The sequence below is a fragment of the Culex pipiens genome, chromosome 3, assembly GCF_016801865.2.
Source record: "Culex pipiens pallens isolate TS chromosome 3, TS_CPP_V2, whole genome shotgun sequence".
NCBI classification, from domain to species: domain Eukaryota; kingdom Metazoa; phylum Arthropoda; class Insecta; order Diptera; family Culicidae; genus Culex; species Culex pipiens.
In genome coordinates this window covers 143781280-143799070 of record NC_068939.1, presented here as the reverse complement: position 1 = coordinate 143799070, position 17791 = coordinate 143781280, and the positions used below count along the sequence as shown (strand labels likewise).

The 17791-nt window shown below is 34.9% G+C and overlaps 1 protein-coding gene across 3 annotated transcripts in view; it reads left to right on the top strand.

The window, feature by feature from the left end:
• Positions 1-17791, top strand: part of LOC120415908 (neuropeptides capa receptor) — a 148569-nt gene that overhangs the window by 67204 nt on the left and 63574 nt on the right. For all 3 annotated transcript variants that reach the window (XM_052710221.1, XM_052710220.1, XM_039577553.2), the window contains exon 4: positions 17166-17456. In XM_052710221.1, the coding sequence (XP_052566181.1) occupies positions 17166-17456 (291 nt within the window). The remainder of the gene's footprint in view (positions 1-17165; positions 17457-17791) is intronic.

The window sequence follows — 17791 nt, the reverse complement described above, 5'->3', positions numbered from 1 at the left end:
TGGTGCGGAATGTTTCCGAGTGTTTACTTCGCTAGAATATTTTTCCTTTTTGCTCGGTGCGTGTCAGACGTAAAAGCTCACCATCTTTTTTAGGGTTTGGAAAACCCCTCCAAAATTCCAGCTCACATTTCGTTTGCGACCGTGCATTTTTGAACCAAACTTAGATTTACTTCCTTGCCTGTGTTTTACAAAGTCACGTAAACGACAGAGTTAAATAAAGTGAGTTTACGTTTCTGGTTAGAAAAACATGTTGACGTTTGACGTCAAATGGATTCCGAATATAAAATAACATATTGGTAAAACTTTGGCCACTTACTTCACTTTGTCACACATCAGGCTTAACTTCTTCTTTCCCAGCACGAACTAGAAGCCAACTTTGTTATCGCTGCAGAGTTCCCAGTGTGTACTTATGCTAAACAGGCAGATAAACTCCAAAAAGGCGAAAATGTGTTTGGCCTCTCTTTAAAATTCATTTTTCTCTACTTGTTGGAGCTGCGCTCCAAAAGAGATGAAAAATTCATAAAATTGGGCGAAGATCAACCCCCGAGGAGAGTAAACGATGTTTTGGAAAATAGAGACTGCCAGGCTTTTGAAATTATGTGTTCTAAAGTTTTGATTAAATCTATTTAGGTTACGCTTGCATATTTTATGACTTCCTTAACCGATATCTTTGCTATTCTCTACGAAATTTGCATATGTAATGGAATTTTAATTTTTATTTATTTAATTAAGTTATGTTTTCAATAAATATATATATAAGATTATTTGAAAATTAAAACTGGGATTTTCGGCGTGCCGCGCACAGAATCGAGAAAATGACGAAAACGGGATGAAATCAGTTCACTGAAACTGCGATTACTTTAAAATTTAAGCAATGACCTATACATGTTTGGGTACCAAAGTTTTTGTAATTGAAAGACGCCACTTTCATTTACATTTTCTCGATTTCGCACGCGGCTCGCTGAAAATCACAGTTTTTATTTTCAAAAAATCGTAATTCAACATATTATAAACATTACTTCGCCATGTTTTGATATGTTATGTTAAATTTTCCGAAGAATCCGATATAAATATTTTCAGACATAGCACCATTTTTTTCGAATCATGCTGTTTTCGTGGGGAATTGCTGGATAAGGCCGTTGCAAATATTTTTTGAAGCTTATGTCCCTCGACTCTGGCCAAAGTCGTGGGGGGGGGGGGCAAAAAAATAAAAAAGTACAAAAATTTCAATTACGAGCCATAGTTTCAACATTTTAATGATAAAAGTGTTTTAAATTGCATTATAGTTGTTTTGCCATCATAAGTTTCCAAAATATCTAAGTATTGACGAAAACTTTATTTTTTGCGAAAAATAATTTTTTTGCGGTGCTGTACATTGGAATTTTATCAAAATTAAAAACATTTTTAAACAAGTTGAAACATGCTAAATATGATTATCAATGCAGAAAAATGCATTTTAGATTGTTTTCAGTTGATATTGCTTCTGTTTTCATGGAAATTTTGAAGTTTTTTGGAAAAATATTTTTTTTGCCCCCTGATTTTTCAGACCAATTTTTAAGGGGGGGCGACATAAACTTTGAAAAATATTTGCAACGGCCTAAGTATATTTTTGTTTTTTTTTTTTTTTAATTTTGCCTCTATTTGTCTTTGAATATTGAACAAATGAAAAAAAAAAGCATTCCAAAGAATTGGAATTCAGAAAATTATTTTTGGAGCAATTTCTGCCTAAGACATTGAATCCCCTTCAAGAAAAAGCATTTCAAATATTTATATGGAGGATTTTATGGACAAATCAATGTTGCAAAATCCTTTTTTTTGTCATGGAAAAGCCAAACACAAAGTTTTATTCAAATGAACAATAAAATCTATTTCGGGTTTTAATGAGGAGTTTTCGGTGGATCTTTGTTATTACTTAGTTGAAAAATTCAAATTTATAATTTCTCATTTCTGATTCTGAAACTCAAAATTGATTTAAAAAAAAAACATTGAACTATTGAAGATTTGAACACTATACTACACAGTTTAAACTAAATCATCTGAAGTTTCAATTTTGCCAAGTTTGAATTTGATTATGATTTGAAGAATTTTTACTATATTTTGTAAAAATGGACAATCCACGATTTTGATGTATGTTTACTAAATCTTTTACCCTTTAAATCATCCCAACCCTTACATTTTTCAACCAATTTTTGATGCTGAATAACATTGAAAGGAAAAACTCCTTTTATTAAATAAAAAGTTTGATAATTTGACTTATTTACTGATTTTTTGTTAATATGAAAAACTGCGATTATGCAAAACTAAGGTTGTATTATAAGCCTAATACCATGAGAATAAAAAAACAAGATTATGTCCGATAAAATACAACAAATACAGAAAATTTAAAAACAATAGTTAAGTTTCATTGGAAAAAGTTGCTCTTTTGAACATGGGGACATAAAAAAATGGCCATAGCGAATCGCTGTTGCAGTGTTCGAGATTTTCCCCTCTGAAGAATAAACTGCAGATTTGTGTTTGAGCAAATCACTTGAAAAAGAGGATATTCCTCAATTTTTTTTCATTTTATGACTGAAAAGTCCAAGTATCAGAAAATCTGAGACACAGCCGGTTTAATTGTGATTTCAGATTTTTTTCTAAGAAAATTGTTTAAATCAAAATAAAAAAATCCACTCTTTCTAAATAGATGTCGATACAATGACAGGATCCTGCCCAGAAAAGATAGAAGGTTAGGCCAATTTCAATTTGCTAATGAAAATTAAGATTTCAATCAGAATTCATCCCAAAAGTTTTGCTATTAAATTTCGAAACAAAAAGCACACACACATTCTGGCTATCTACATTTCCCCTCCGGAACTGAGGTCAGCTCAAATTTCACAGAAACCACGGCATCAAGTGATTCAATTATTCTAATTTGGGCAAATTTCCCGTGGGAATTGTGGCAAGGAAATCTGTGAATGCTTTTAACGACCAGAGCGTAGGATCTCCAACCCCCTCGACTTCTGCAAAAAGGGCTTATCAATATTCATTTTTGTGTAGTAAATGTTAACGCTGTCGGCGATTGTCTTTACTCTGTTTTCCTCATATTTTTCAACTTTTAATATTCGTTGGAGATGATGGAAAATTGTCTCTTTTTTGCTCTTTGTTGTAGCGCCGTCAAGTCGTTTGCATAAATAATGACATTTAGCTGACGGTTCCATTTGGATTCGGAGTGTGTAAGTCGCAATCCTTGAGGCAAGTAAAATATGGAAAGTACAATTGCGTGCAAATACACAGTTCCAAACTGAAAAAAAACAATTGCTTGAATTCAACAGATTGTCTGTTGGTTTCATGCTTTCTTGTCGCCTTTTATTTATGTTTGGTGTGTGAAATTAACCCCTTCCAACACAGTGGAATAACGAGATTTTTTCGTTTTTCTACATTACTTGTAACTAAATCGACTGAATTGGATGCAATGCAGGTTGAACCAGATTGAATAAATGCATATCTGCAGAGAAGTTTATTTTTGAAGGCAAAATAATTGATGCCAATAATGTTTTTTTTAAATAAAAAAAAAACATTGTCAAACGATACATTTAAAAAGTATTCTGAATCCATAATGTGTCAAGAAAGCACAACTACGACCAGATAAAAAGTGCCTTGTATGGAATCATTCCGTAGGCGAAGCCGTCTTCTGAAATTTCGTTCAGTCAAGATGTCAATCTCTCGTATGGGATTGAAAACGAGACTTAATGTGATGCCGTTTCAGATGAATCCTTCAATTTGATTACACGTTTGATGGCGATGTCTGCGCTCGAGTGCACTCTTTGTTGGCCATTTTAAATCATGTGAGAGCGATGCAAACTTTTCCAGTTATATTTTTGTATTAGATTATTCCTCTTATTTTTTTCCTTTTTGCATAGCTTTTTTTTATAATTTCAAATTTAAGCACCAATACAAACGATGTCTAGAAAAGTGTGTTTTGAAGCAAATGAGCAAAAAGGTATTTTTGTTTTATTATAGTTGTCATAGATGCATTGTAGAGCTGGGGCTTCAGATAATCGGATAATTTTCATTTTTTTCTATATAAAATCAGATATCATCTTTTCAATCAAACCAAATCAAAAGAGATGTACGAAAATCGTATCAGAACTGAAAATTATTTGGATAAAAATATTTGAGGAACCCAAAATAGATTTAAGAATAAAAATGTAACGGATCGGATAGTTTTTCGGATAATAGTATTCGACCATAAATCATGTAAAACAAAATTAATGGTCTTTTGAAAACCTGTAAAATTATTTTATTATTTTGTCGCCCCACAGTCGTGAGACAAAGCTGGCATGTATGAGTTAGTTCATTTTCTAATAGAATTTTCAATGCTGCAATTTATCCGGATATCCGAAGTCCCAGCTCTAATGCATAGTTGTCCCACCAGTCTCAATTTAAAAAAAAAGTATGCACTATTGCCAAATTATTATCATCTACCATCAACTATTGTATTTGCGTGTAAGAATAATTCATTTCAATCAAGTAAATTTGTATGTCATTCTCTCTGATATACAACCTTTTGGTTTTACTGTAAAACAAATAAATAAATACTTCATGCTCTGGTATATAGCATTCAAAAATAATTGCAGTTTTCAAGAAAACCTAATCTTGTTTTGAAGAGCTCTATAATGTATTTATAAAGCACACATTAAAATTGGTAAGTTTTAACATGTTCTTCAAAAATACTATTGATAACCTCCTAAAATGGTCCATTTAGGCTTTAATGTTGATTTAACTGGTATTTAACTCAGCATGTAGGACCATAAAGCAATTCATTTGAAATTTCTTAAGAATTCTACAGAAACTCTTTGAGACTATTACAAAACTGAAATTGTTACTTGGGATGGGACATTTTATTCAGTTAATTTATACTTATGAAACGATTTGGTAAAATGATACCTTTATTATATTACGGGATCTATAGAAAAAAAACATCTGTCCACATAATTTCACTTGGAAAAATAATCGATAAAAAAAATCGTGGTAATATTCATCAGAAATAAGTACTTGTTTCAACGACATTTTTTAAAAATTTTAACTTTACACTAATTTTACCGTAAACTTACATGTTTATTGTTAAAAGCTTATAAACTTAGTAAACTAAATATAAACATTACTTTTTCTTGAAAACTATATCATCAACCTTAGCCATGGTACATTTGACGTAAAAATCAAATTTTAACGCCTTAAATCTGATTTTAACCAAAAATACTTTATGTGACAAAGTCACCCCAGAATTCAAAATAAGAATTTTCAACGCAACATTTATTAAACACTGTTGAAAAATCTTTTTTTTCCTAAAACAGTGCATGGAGCTTGTGTGGCCTACCCCAGTACATGTTTTAAAAATAATAATCTTGAGACAACCCTTACTAGATAGAAATATACCAATAATAAATTGAAATCCTATCAATGACACCCTGGTTTACGGTACAGCCTTTTTGCCAGAAAAAAATGTGTAATTTTCCCTCTGAAAATGCGTAAATTTATCACTTTTCCGTTATAATACAATTTGTCAGTTTAAATTGTGGTAGTAATACAACTTATAACAGGTAATATTAAAGATTTTAATTTTACATCTTTCAAATTCATTTTTTATACTGTTTATGGATCGTTTTTTAGTTATGTCTAAACCATTTAAAAAAAAATAATTCTTTAGAACGTTGAAGGTAATTCAAGTTACTCAAAAAAGTGATATTTTATTCAGTATTTTTAAAACGGTTAGCTAATCTTAGTGTATCATTTGTTTAACAATTCCAGGAAATTCAGTTTTAAAATTCAGCTTAGGTGTCATTTTTTAGTTTGATTGACAATCATAGTTCATGATTTATCAGAAAGGTTTTTCCTTTAATGTACAAAAGAATTTTTGCGAAGCCTATTCGTAACGAATGCCTTTTGATTTGTCGAGAAGCCGACGCATTGTATGTGATAGAAGCATCTTTGACACAACACTTTTTTTAACAATTTTGCTGAGCAAACAATCAATGTTGAACATGACACAAAATGTACCGGTAAAAAGCGCAAAACAGATCTGACATCGGGGTGTTGAACCGTTTTGCTTGGAAAGTAAACAATAGCACAGGACCAAACCTCTTACGATACTCTGAGGTAGAGAAAAAAATGCTCCCGGTCTAGTCTATTCGAGGTATCGAGTTTCACCGGAGAAGAAACCATGTTTTCCCTCTATTATTTTTTGCATAGCCAAAAATCAAGAAAGGAAATCCCAAACAACTGCTTCCCAGAAGCAGGGATTTTGCCTCTTTGTTGGTTCTTTTTTGTTGTTGAGACCAGACCACCGAACCGGATTCCTTCAAAAGAAAGCTGGAACCTTGATTTGTTTCGGCTGTTAGTGACGGTCAATGGTTTTTATTGTCCGGTCTGACTGTCGGAAATTCCATTAAATGGTAACGGGAAACGACATTGTCAGGAAGTTGCGAGAGTCCTTCGTGGTGCTTTTAAGTTATTGATGTTTGGTTTTATGCGAATGTGACAAAATTGTGACAAATAGACAGTTTATGTGATACATTTGAATTCGATCGTAAAAGCTTTAATTTTCGTTAAATTGGAAGTCTTCTTCATTGACATCTACCACGTTCTGATACTTTTTTTTGTATATGGCCGTCAAAACTTTATCTTACCATCTTCCAGCCCCAAACGCCCACTCAATATGCAGTAAACAATCCAGCACGCCATCAGTGATATAATTACACAAATCGGTAACGTTCCATTTTCATTGCTGGACGTGACATCCATCCCAAAGGACCCCGCGTGACACATGGCACACGGAGTCCGATAATATTAATTGATGGTCGCTCATTATCGGGGCAAGAGATAATGTTCAAAGAACTCCACACGCGTGAACTTGTTTCATCTTTTTGGCCCATTTCGTGTACGTACACGTGTTCGTGTCCTGGACGACCGGAAGCGAGGCCACTTACAAAGTCACGATTACTAGGGCAGGCCTGTTGAAATGGTGCATTGCAACGAACTCACTGGAACGAGTGGTGATTAATGGGAATTAGGTTGGCTTCGTTAATTGAAAGAAGTGAAGGAGTGGGAGAAGTGAAGGAGTGGGAGATTTTTTTCTTTGATGCTAATTAATATTCCATATTTGCCTGCTTCATCGCTAACAGTTAAGTTTTGCAATCTTGTGGTTGTGCCAGCTAAGATTTTTTTAAAGTTAGTTTTTAAACTCAATTGATGCACAAACGGTAGTGAGACTGGATGGAAAACATCATCAACCAAAAAAAAATAATTAATAAAAGCTTTTTAATGATTTAATGGAAAGTGGGGCAAGACGACTACATGGAGTAAGATGAACAATTTCGTATGGTCGTCTAGCCCCACTTTGCTCTTTACTAAAGAGAATTCAATGTTACATCTATGAGGTCATTACTGTTTTCAATGTTTGTTGATTTTTTTTTCTTCAAATAATTGTCAAAATTCCCAGATTTTTCTGAACAATATCTAAAGATGTCTTTGTTGATCCACTACATTTAATAAGACCAAAGCGAAAAAAATATGTCAAGTAATTTTTTTAATTTTTTTATGATTGTCACTTTTAAACTAACAAAATTAATAAACTGTTTTAAAACATATTTAAAAATATGATAAAATTGTAGATATCTAAGTAAAATTTGAAAAATAATTATTCATTTGCTTCAAGTGAGTTACCCACGTAGATGGATGCTATCTTGTGACAAGTCTGCTGTAAAAAGATAGGATAAGATAGCACACTAGCGATGACTATTCAAATGTTTGGCTCACAACAAATGTGAAAAATCATCTTGAAAACTGAATATTTAATGTTAAGGTGCGAGGGAGAAGAAAGTAACCACTATGCAGCCGGCACGTGTGTAAAATCATACATCTTTAATATCTAAATTTCATTTGATGTCCAACAGGTGGTGCTGCTTTTGATGGTTGTAAAATGTTTTCGAACTGGTAGTATTATCACCTTCCCTTATAGTTTGTGTACTCCTTTGTCTGAAACGACGCTCAAGAATAAATTCTCAGGCGAGATACTTATATTTACGAGTTACTAACAACTTGATTAGTTCTACGTGCGACTCCATTCAACATGGTCAAAGAATCCGAAGTGTCCGCCGCGACGGAATTTGCCACCATGTTCCACAACACTTCACGCACGGTCAACCTGATCGGATTCAACGTGCTCAATGCCGAGTGGCGTCCCAACTGGCGTACGGCTTTGACGTTCTTCGTCATCGCCGGATCGCTTTTCATCCTTGGGTGCACTTTGAGGGGCCGAACTTCGAACATCATCGAGTTCTTTCAGGTGCTCCCGTTCGGAATGTTGCAAGTCCAAGGCATGCACAAAATCATTGTCCGCATCGCCAGACCACAGGACTATTACAATCTGTACGTGAAATCGAAGGAAATTTTCGAACTTTTGAATGAAAATAAGAACAACAACCTGGTGCTGTACAAATCGCTGAAAATTGCCACAAATCTACAGAAGCTGATGTATGCGATGTATTTAACGACGGTGATCTTTCTGGATGTTATGCCGATCTGCGTCTGGATGATTCTGGGAGAACGAATTCTGGCCGTTCCACTGTTCATGCCCCTGGTCGACGAAACCACCGTCGAAGGATTCGTGGCGAATTACGTGTCCCACCTGATGATGCTCCTGATTGCGGCCTGCGGATTCGTATCGATCGATTGCATGTTCTTGGCGTTTGTCATTCCGATCGCCGCGTACGCCAATGCAATTGAGGGCGAAGTTCAACAGCTGAATGACCTCCTGGAACAACCGAAACGGGACGAGAAAATGATTGAGGAGAAATGCAATTTACTGTACAAAGTGCATCAAACGCTGCTGGAGTACGAAAGTTTGCTGGAAGATCACAACAACATTGTAATGCTGCTCAAGGTGGCGTCGATCATTTTGGGCATGATCACGAACATTATTGTGATCTTCAAGAGCAGCTTCCCGCAGGCCTACTTCTTGATCACCATATTTTTCGTCCAGCTGACCCAGTACTGCTTGATGGGAACAGTTGTCACGGTTAAGGCAAGAAGCTTCCAAAATCTTGAATCCAGCTCGTCAAACTGACTAACATTACATTATTTCAGAACGAGCAAATGCTGAAGCACTTGTACAACATCAACTGGCATCTGCTGCCGCCGAAACATGCCAAGCACCTAGTGCTGATTTTGCACCAAGCGCAGAATGCATCCAGCGTTACCATCGGACGGTTTGCCGAACTCAACGTTGAGAGTTATGTGTCCGTTTTGAAGACCATCTACACTTACGTCATGATGTTGGCCACTTTTATGGAATAGACTCGATGCATATGATGAGGAAGTTTGCAGTTATTAAAAAAAAAAACAAATTTTAATAGATATTTCAAGTTTCATAATGCACGGAATCACATTTCATTGTTGAAATTTGAGCATTAGAAGCCATAGAAGAATCTTTATTGAAAGAATCTCACCGAGCTTTCACAAAAAGAATAAATCAAAATAGAACAAGCCACTAACTTATCTTTCGTGAGATTTTGGTAAATTGAGAGATCGATTTGCTGTCACTTTTCAGACACAATGTATGTTTATAAACAATTTCAAAACAATAAAATTTAAACCAAATCAACTGTTTGAATGCGGAAGCGGATTTTATATGAATATTTTCAGAAAAGTTAAATTTTAACATTTTCTGGACAAATTTTACCGCGTTTTTTTCTGTAGGGTTGCTGAGCATACCAGAGTGGATTGATAACCGCCTTTTAATTGAACATATATTTTTCGATAAATTATACTCTCCCATCGCTGTTTTTTTTACAAAACAGATTAACTCTCATCTACAACAAATATTTATCGTATTTTGTATTTGACTTTAAGTTTGTGCGTACTTTCTCTAAGACAAAACAGTATATTTTGCATCATGAGATTTTATGTAAACATTTTTTAAACGACTCAACATTTATGAACAAATTTATTCTGGTTATCTTTTGGATGATCAAAAACGCATTCATTTGAACGGATTACACACATGTAAATCTGTAAATTTACATAGTATCAGCATAAGTTTACTAATGAATATTTTTGAAATCTAACTTCTAGCTCAAACTTCAAAATTTTGAAGTTGAAACTTCCACTACAAAAAAATATGAATATTTCAATTAATTTTTTAATACAGAAAATCAATTTGAATAAATAAAAACTAACTTAATCCACCTATGTGGTTGATGCCTTCCTCACTTTTTACCAACAATGGGTAATATGAGTGGTTTAGACACATATTTCAGCTATTTTTTTAGGTCCAGAAAAATAAGTACACAGATATAACTTAAGTGGTCAGAACACGAGACAGGGTTGTCAGATCATCAATGTTGTGGACTCGTTGGAAAGGTCTCTCGATTACCTAACCAACGATGGGTCGGATGATGGATCCGGACATCGTTTACATGCATAAAAGTGAGATCCGGCTTCAAAAAAATACATAAATATCACTTAAGTGCTCATAACTCGAGACAGGGTTGCCAGATCTTCAATGTTGTGTACTCGTTGGAAAGGTCTCTCGATTACCTAACCATCGATGGGTCGGATGATGGATCCGGACATCGTTTACATGCATTTAAGTGAGATCCGGATATATGTGAAAACACATTTTTATACATAACTTTTGAACTACTTATCGAAACTTCAAACCATTCAATAGCGATGTATGGGACCATAAACCAAGTCGAATGCAACCGGTTTGATCAAAATCGGTTCAGCCAGTGCTGAGAAAACTTGGCAAGAATATTTGACACATACATACATACACACACACACACACACATACACACACACACACAGACATTTGTTCAATTTTCGATTCTGAGTCGATATGTATACATGAAGGTGGGTCTTCGAGCTTTTGATAAGAAGTTCATTTTTAGAGCAGGATTATAGCCTTACCTCAGTGAGGAAGGCAAAATGACTTAGCATAAAACTTGACAAGGTGATTATTTGAAAATTCATATTTTCATATCGTTTTTTTTTTTCTAATATGAACATAATTGCCCATGTCTTGAAATATTTTTTTCGAAAAGTTCAAAATTTGTTTTAATCTTTTGTATAAGAAACTTTGAGGATTGGACCACAGCTACAGAATAATTTATTAAAAAAATATTTCTATACCATGATTTGAAAGCGCCTTCATTAGTGTGTAACAAAAATGACTTTTTGGCAGGCCTTCAAGGGTTTGTTCCGGTGGGCATACTAAACCCAAATCCCAAATATGAGCTTGATTGGACGTAACAGGAGCTGGCGCTTTGCATTTGAATTTTAAATGGGATTTAACCCGTAAAAAAAGATTTTTTTTCAAAAATGTCAATTTTTGAGGCATATTGGCCACTGAAGCGTTTATTTTCAACATCATTGGCGTGTAGGCCAGATCCTTGCGCATCTTTTGGTACATATAACATTGAAATTTGGAGCACCCTGGAGCTCGGTACAGACCTTCAAAGTTTTGCAGTTTTGGAGCTGTTTTAACCTTGTTACTGATAAATATTTGGACATTTTTTATGGGTTTCAGATAGATCAGCCATAGAATAAAAGAAATCGTGCATCGTTTTCCAAATTGCAAGCTTTTCAGTGCTCTGAAAACTGCTATCCCTATTCAGACTGTAGTTCCGATTCTTCCCTGTTGACCGAATTTAAATTGTTGTCTTGCGCAATCTATCAGCATTTTTCGTAAAATAGTCATTAAAAATAATAAAACGTAAAATTATTATTCCGAGAAAATTTGCCAGTATAATTTTCGACTTTAAAAAACTTTTTGAATTTTAAGCAATGTTAAGGTAGGTTTCAGTAACCTGAAAACATAATTTTAACCTGATAAAAATATTGTAACTCCCGAAGATGTCAAACCTGTGTTCTAAAATTATGCTTTTAAAATCCTTTTGAACATATTCACAACACCCTTAAATATCGTTCTAAACCACCAGCAAACCGTGCCTAACTGAATAAATTATGTAAAACCGATGCGTGCTCTAGATCGAGAAGAAAGCTCATGAATCAACTGAAGCGTAATTTAATTTCCAAACATATCTCGAGTTTCCTGTTTACACACGATCCGTCATAATTGTACTAGGAAAAAAAGAAAGAGTGTCTTGGAAAACTTTTTGGCTGGTAATTTTCCGACAAACAAATTTTCCCACAGTTCTGAGGGGTAGCTTTGATTTGTTCTGAATTTGGTGACACAGTTCGGCACGACTTTGTTTGCTTTTAGCATTTTTAAGTCCAGTTTGGTGTTATAAATTGCGAGTTTTGAAATGATTATTTTCTTTAATACCAAAGTCATTTTTCATCCTAGCACCAGAGTTGTGCGAGTACATTTCCACCGCCAAGTCAATTAAATCGACCAACTTTCGCATATTTGCTGGTGGAAAGAGAAAATCTCTCGCGTATGCTTCCGGAGCTGTTTGCGTTTGCGATAATAATTAGAACATGTCTAGCTGACGCTGACAGCAACGCACTCCACGAAACTTGGTAAAAGTTTAGAATCTCGTCTACCTTAAGTTGATTGCGGCGACGACGGTAAGATGCGATTAAGACGTCTTACCGCCAAACGTGGTTTCGTAAGATAACATGAGAAATTAATTACTTCGTGAATAAACGTTACAAAGCTTGCCTGATTGTTTTCAGCTTTGGTACTGTAATTTACTGGATTATGGTATTTAAGAAGTTAAAGCCGTTATTTGAGAGTTAAAGTAAATACACCCTCGAAAAGCACCACAATATCCAACCGGCCTGTGACGCTTCAGTCACAATTTAAACTCAAAATTAACGGCAAATATGTGCTGTGTTTGTAAATATAGAGCAAAAGTAACGGAAACATGCTGTGCTGAAAGCACAGTCACGCCGTGCTAACTTGGCAGCTGCTTCGTCGTGCTCTTATTTATTCAGAACACGTGTTTTTTTCTACTCCCACTACCACTTCCGACTTTGATGACGACTGTTTGCATGGCATGCTGCTGTGCACGTGGGAAGGATATTTTCTAGGATGCAATTGAAATTCTATATGGGCAATTTGAGGGAAAGGATTTCTTTTTTCAACTGCTACAAAAAAGCTGTATCTAAATTGTGTTTTGCTTTTCTATATAGTTTTTAATTTCTTCTTGAATATTTTTTTACAAGAAATATAAAGTTTAACGTAAAGGTAACATAACCCACCAATGTGGATGGTGCCTTCCTTCGTTTCCTCCTTACCAAAAATTGATGACATAAAAGTAACAATTAACTCTGTGATCACATGAGACATGGTTTATTGAAAGAAAAAAAAATCTCAGTTCGATACACTAATTAAACATAAAGCACCATGCGTCTCGAACAAATCGTACTGGTAACTCAATTCGATGGAGATGCAGGGTACCGTAAACCGGGGGGACATTGATAGGATTTCAATCTATTTTTGGAATATTTTCCAACTGGTGAGCTTTTTCTCAAGATTATTATTTTTAAAACATGTACTGGGGTAGGCCCGTGGGTAGGCCACATAAAGTCCACTCACTATTTTTTGACAAAAAAGTTTTTTAAAAAAACTTTCAAAAAAATTGTTACGTTAAATATTCTTAGTTTGAATTCCGGGTTGACTTTGATAGCCATAGTTTTTCTTGTTAAAATCAGATTTAAGGTGTTCATACTTTATTTTTACTTCAAACTCAACATATATTTTTAAAGAAAAAACGTTAATATTTAGTTAACTAAGTTTATAAGCTTTTTAACAAAATACATTTAAATTTTAAGTAAAATTATTAAAAAGTCAGAACTTGGCCTGAAATTCTTTAAAACTAGTTTTGTTTACTGAATTCAAAGAACGAATCATTTTATATGGGTAAATCTCTACCAACACACACGAAATCGGGAAAATTTGCCCAGACCCCTCTTTGATCTGCGTGAAACTTTGTCCTAAGGGGTAACTTTTGTCCCTGATCACGTAATTTTTTCAAAACTTTTTTTTCGTAAAATCGCGATAACTCGTGATGTTCACAAGCAAACCCCTGATGTTAATATATCAATTTTTTTGTAATTGTCTGTTCTACAACTTTGTAGAATATTGTTATACTCTTAAAAATAACCCTGCAAAGTTACAAAAAAAAACGAAATTTTAAAATTTACAATTATGAAAATATGACCCTTCTGGGTCAATATAGATTCGAAAAGTACATTAAATTTCCCTGAAAATGGCATGTTCCAAAAAAATTTACAGTTGAGTTACGGAAACTGGCAGAGTTTTTAAAACTATTTTAGTGTTTTTTCGATGAAAAATACGTTTTTTTCGGAATTTCGAGTACCGTCATCAGGGGTGACATTGGGTCTGGGGGGTGAGATTGGGTCATACAAAAATGCTGAAATTTGTATGACCCAATCTCACCCCCCAGACCCAATGTCACCCCTGATGACGGTACGCCATCACATCAGGCGTCCAATTTTACATTAAAGTCCCTTTGGCAGCAAATTTTTATCTCATCACCGTTGGAAAACTTGTCTTTTTTCGCATGTTCAAAAATGGAACGGGTTGTACTGCCCCTCCGTCACGAAATATAAAAAAACGAACCTCAGATTCATGATCGGGGTCAAAAGTTACCCCTAAGGACAAAGTATCACGCAAATCGAAGAGGGTCGGGGCAACTGCTGTGTGAGTTGGCGGAGAATTACCCATATGAAATTTGTTTTACTGAAAATGCCTATTAATTAAGAGATTTTTTGAATTATGTTTCAAGAACTAATTACATTTATTATTTACAAACTTATGATACCCTTTCGTAGTAGATCATTGTCCGAAGATTCCGAAAATTCATTCCCTTTTACGATTCAAAATCATGTTCATTGAGAAAATCATGACACTTTGAGAAGATTAACCCTCTACTGCCCAATTTTTTTTCGAATTTTTTATTTTTCCCGTGTTCAGGAGGTCATTTTGAGCAACTTTTCTGCCGTTCTAAGCATAATTGTCCCATGTCAGTTTTGGACGATTTTGACTTTTTGACATTTTTAAGTTTAGTTTTACGTATACTTTCAGAAAAACACATAAAATCTAATACTTTGTTCAGAAAATCATTAAAAACAACACCAAGTCTGTTTGTCCCATCGTTGAACTTCTACGCATAATTGTCCCACCAAGTATTTTCTATCACGGAATCATGAGTTTTACGAAGCATTTTATCTTTTTTACCTGTTTACCTGCAAGAGGATTACGAATAAGGGTGATAGAATGTTAACCGGGGTGATTAGGGACGAATAGGGACCCACGGGACAATTATGCGTAGAAACACAGAAATCGATCGAAAAATTTCAATCGCGTTTTTCTCAGTTGCCCTTTTTCGAACATGGGACAATTATGCGTAGAACGGCAGTTTTGTTCTACGAAAAACTTTACTTCTCTTGTTTTATGTGTTTCTTGTTTCATTTTTAGTATTTTAATTTGCATTTATCTTGTTTAGTTTATGTTTGTTTTTGGTAGTATTTGGCCTACTCTACCACCTCCTATCATTACATTTTGCCTATCTAATTTTTTCATGTTTTTACAGTAACTTTTTCAATTTTTTGCATGTTTTTCGCATTTTCTGCTATAAAATGGAACCATTATCATTTAAATTGTAAATCAATGCGTAGAGGCATAGTCTGGGGCACTAGAAAAATTACTGCATGCTTCTTTTTACTTAAAATATAGCAAATGTTAGTAAAAAACACAGCCAAAGTTGACCCCTAAAAAATTACATTTTTTAAAACATTGGCAAAGTCACATAAAACAAGTCAAACTTCCAACCCTAAAATTTTCCAAAATTTTAAAAGTTCTTCTTTCCAATGCTTTTTGAAGATCAAAAATTGGTTGAGAAATGGATTTTTGGCGATTTTTTAAATCGAAGCCCGTCTAGAGGCGGGGTTGGGTTGTAGAAGGTTAAAATAATGCTATGTATCAACCTTTTCTTAATTGTAGTTAACTAACTTTTTAAACTTTTCAAAATTCAATAAAATTTCTTCTTGAGGTACTTTGAGCCCTTCTCCACCACGGTCAGTATGATTCCATACCATTCCGTACGTATTTAATTTGTGTTTTCATTCTGCGGAAAAATCTCAAACCTAACAAAGTCACCCCGTTTTACGGTACTTAAAATTTGATTGATTTACCGAAATCCGATAAAAATTTCTCAGAGCCCTGTTAATTGATATTCACCATATTTGGCTGTTACGTATAATATCAAAAACAAATAGTTACACTTAAAAAAAAACAGTTCTTCATTTACCTACGAGTAGGATTCCCACATTTTATTCGAATAATTTTGATATGTTTAAAGGGACTTAAATAGACATCTTTTGAGCCATATAGAGCATGATGGTGCAAAATCCGGTTTCAAAGATTTCGAAAAAATATTATTTTTGAAAAATATTGATAGTTTGGTCCACAAACTTTGAAAAAAAAAAATGTCGAAAAGATAAATCAATATGTTGATATAGCATTTAAGCATTAAAGTGGAATCAAAAATGTTTTTTTTCAGCAACATATTTTTTTGGTCCCTTTTAGGGGCCCAAACAACTTCCCAAAATTTGGGAGCGATTGGTTAAGCCCACGATTGGCACAAAGCGAATGAAATTTGTATGGAAATTACTATTGGGAAGTCTGCATTTTCGATTTTTTTTTGAATTAACAAAATTTATGTTTTATTATTTTATGAAACTAACACCGTAGAAATATAGCCCTGGATGTCCTGAACAACTCTCCCGAAGATAGAATGGCGCAAAATTGCTCTAACAAAAGTTACACAGCGTTACAGAGTCATTAAATTTTCATCCAAAATTTACTTCAATAACATCCATTTCCCGTCGACAACGGCGTCACGTGCTGTTTTCCTCGTTAGTGCCGGTCCCAACAATCTGGTGGCAAATTTGCCGGGAGCTGAAAATCGTGTTACGTACGAAATTTTATCCTACATAGCGCGGCTTCCTTTTTCCAATTTTCGCCCCGCCACAAATTCGGCGGTGGAAATTGAATGAAGCTTCAAACAAAAAACGTCCCTAACCTAATCTTTCTGCCTTTCTGCATCCTTGTCTCGGTTTCCATTACCTTGGTTTAGACTGTAAAAACACCAAATTTTTGGACAAATAAAAAAAATTGTTTCCTTTTACAGGTCTCCCGTACGAGATAAGTCTGTACTGGCACCAGTACCCGTACAGCCTGGGGCTCGCGTTCTGCAAGATCCGGGCGCTGATATCGGAGGCGTCCACGTACGTGTCGGTGCTGACGATAGTGGCGTTCTCGATGGAGCGCTTCCTGGCCATCTGCCACCCGCTGCATCTGTACACGATGTCCGGGCTGCAGCGGCCGGTCCGGATCATCGCCGGCCTGTGGATCGTCAGTCTGCTCAGCGCAGTGCCTTTCGCCGTGTTTACCGACATCGACTACATCGAGTACCCGCCGAGTGAGTATTTTGGGACAGGGCCAATATAAGCGAGTCGTTTTACATGGCTTCATTGAATAAAGTATCAAAAACATTGAATGCTTTCAAAAATATTGCATAACTCATAAGAGTACTGAGTAGTAAGGCAATAGTTTAGTGCAAATGTGCTCTAAACTTCCTCGGGACTGATTGAGATGCTCTAGCAGTTCAGCATGTTTTGAACATCTGGTAAAACATTTTATGCCTTTGATTGGCCGTTCAGCAACCTCTCTGGTTTACACACACGATCACAGATGGCAGCACATTTTTGAGCATGAATTATTCATCGCTGCATGTGTTCCTTCTTGAACATTTTA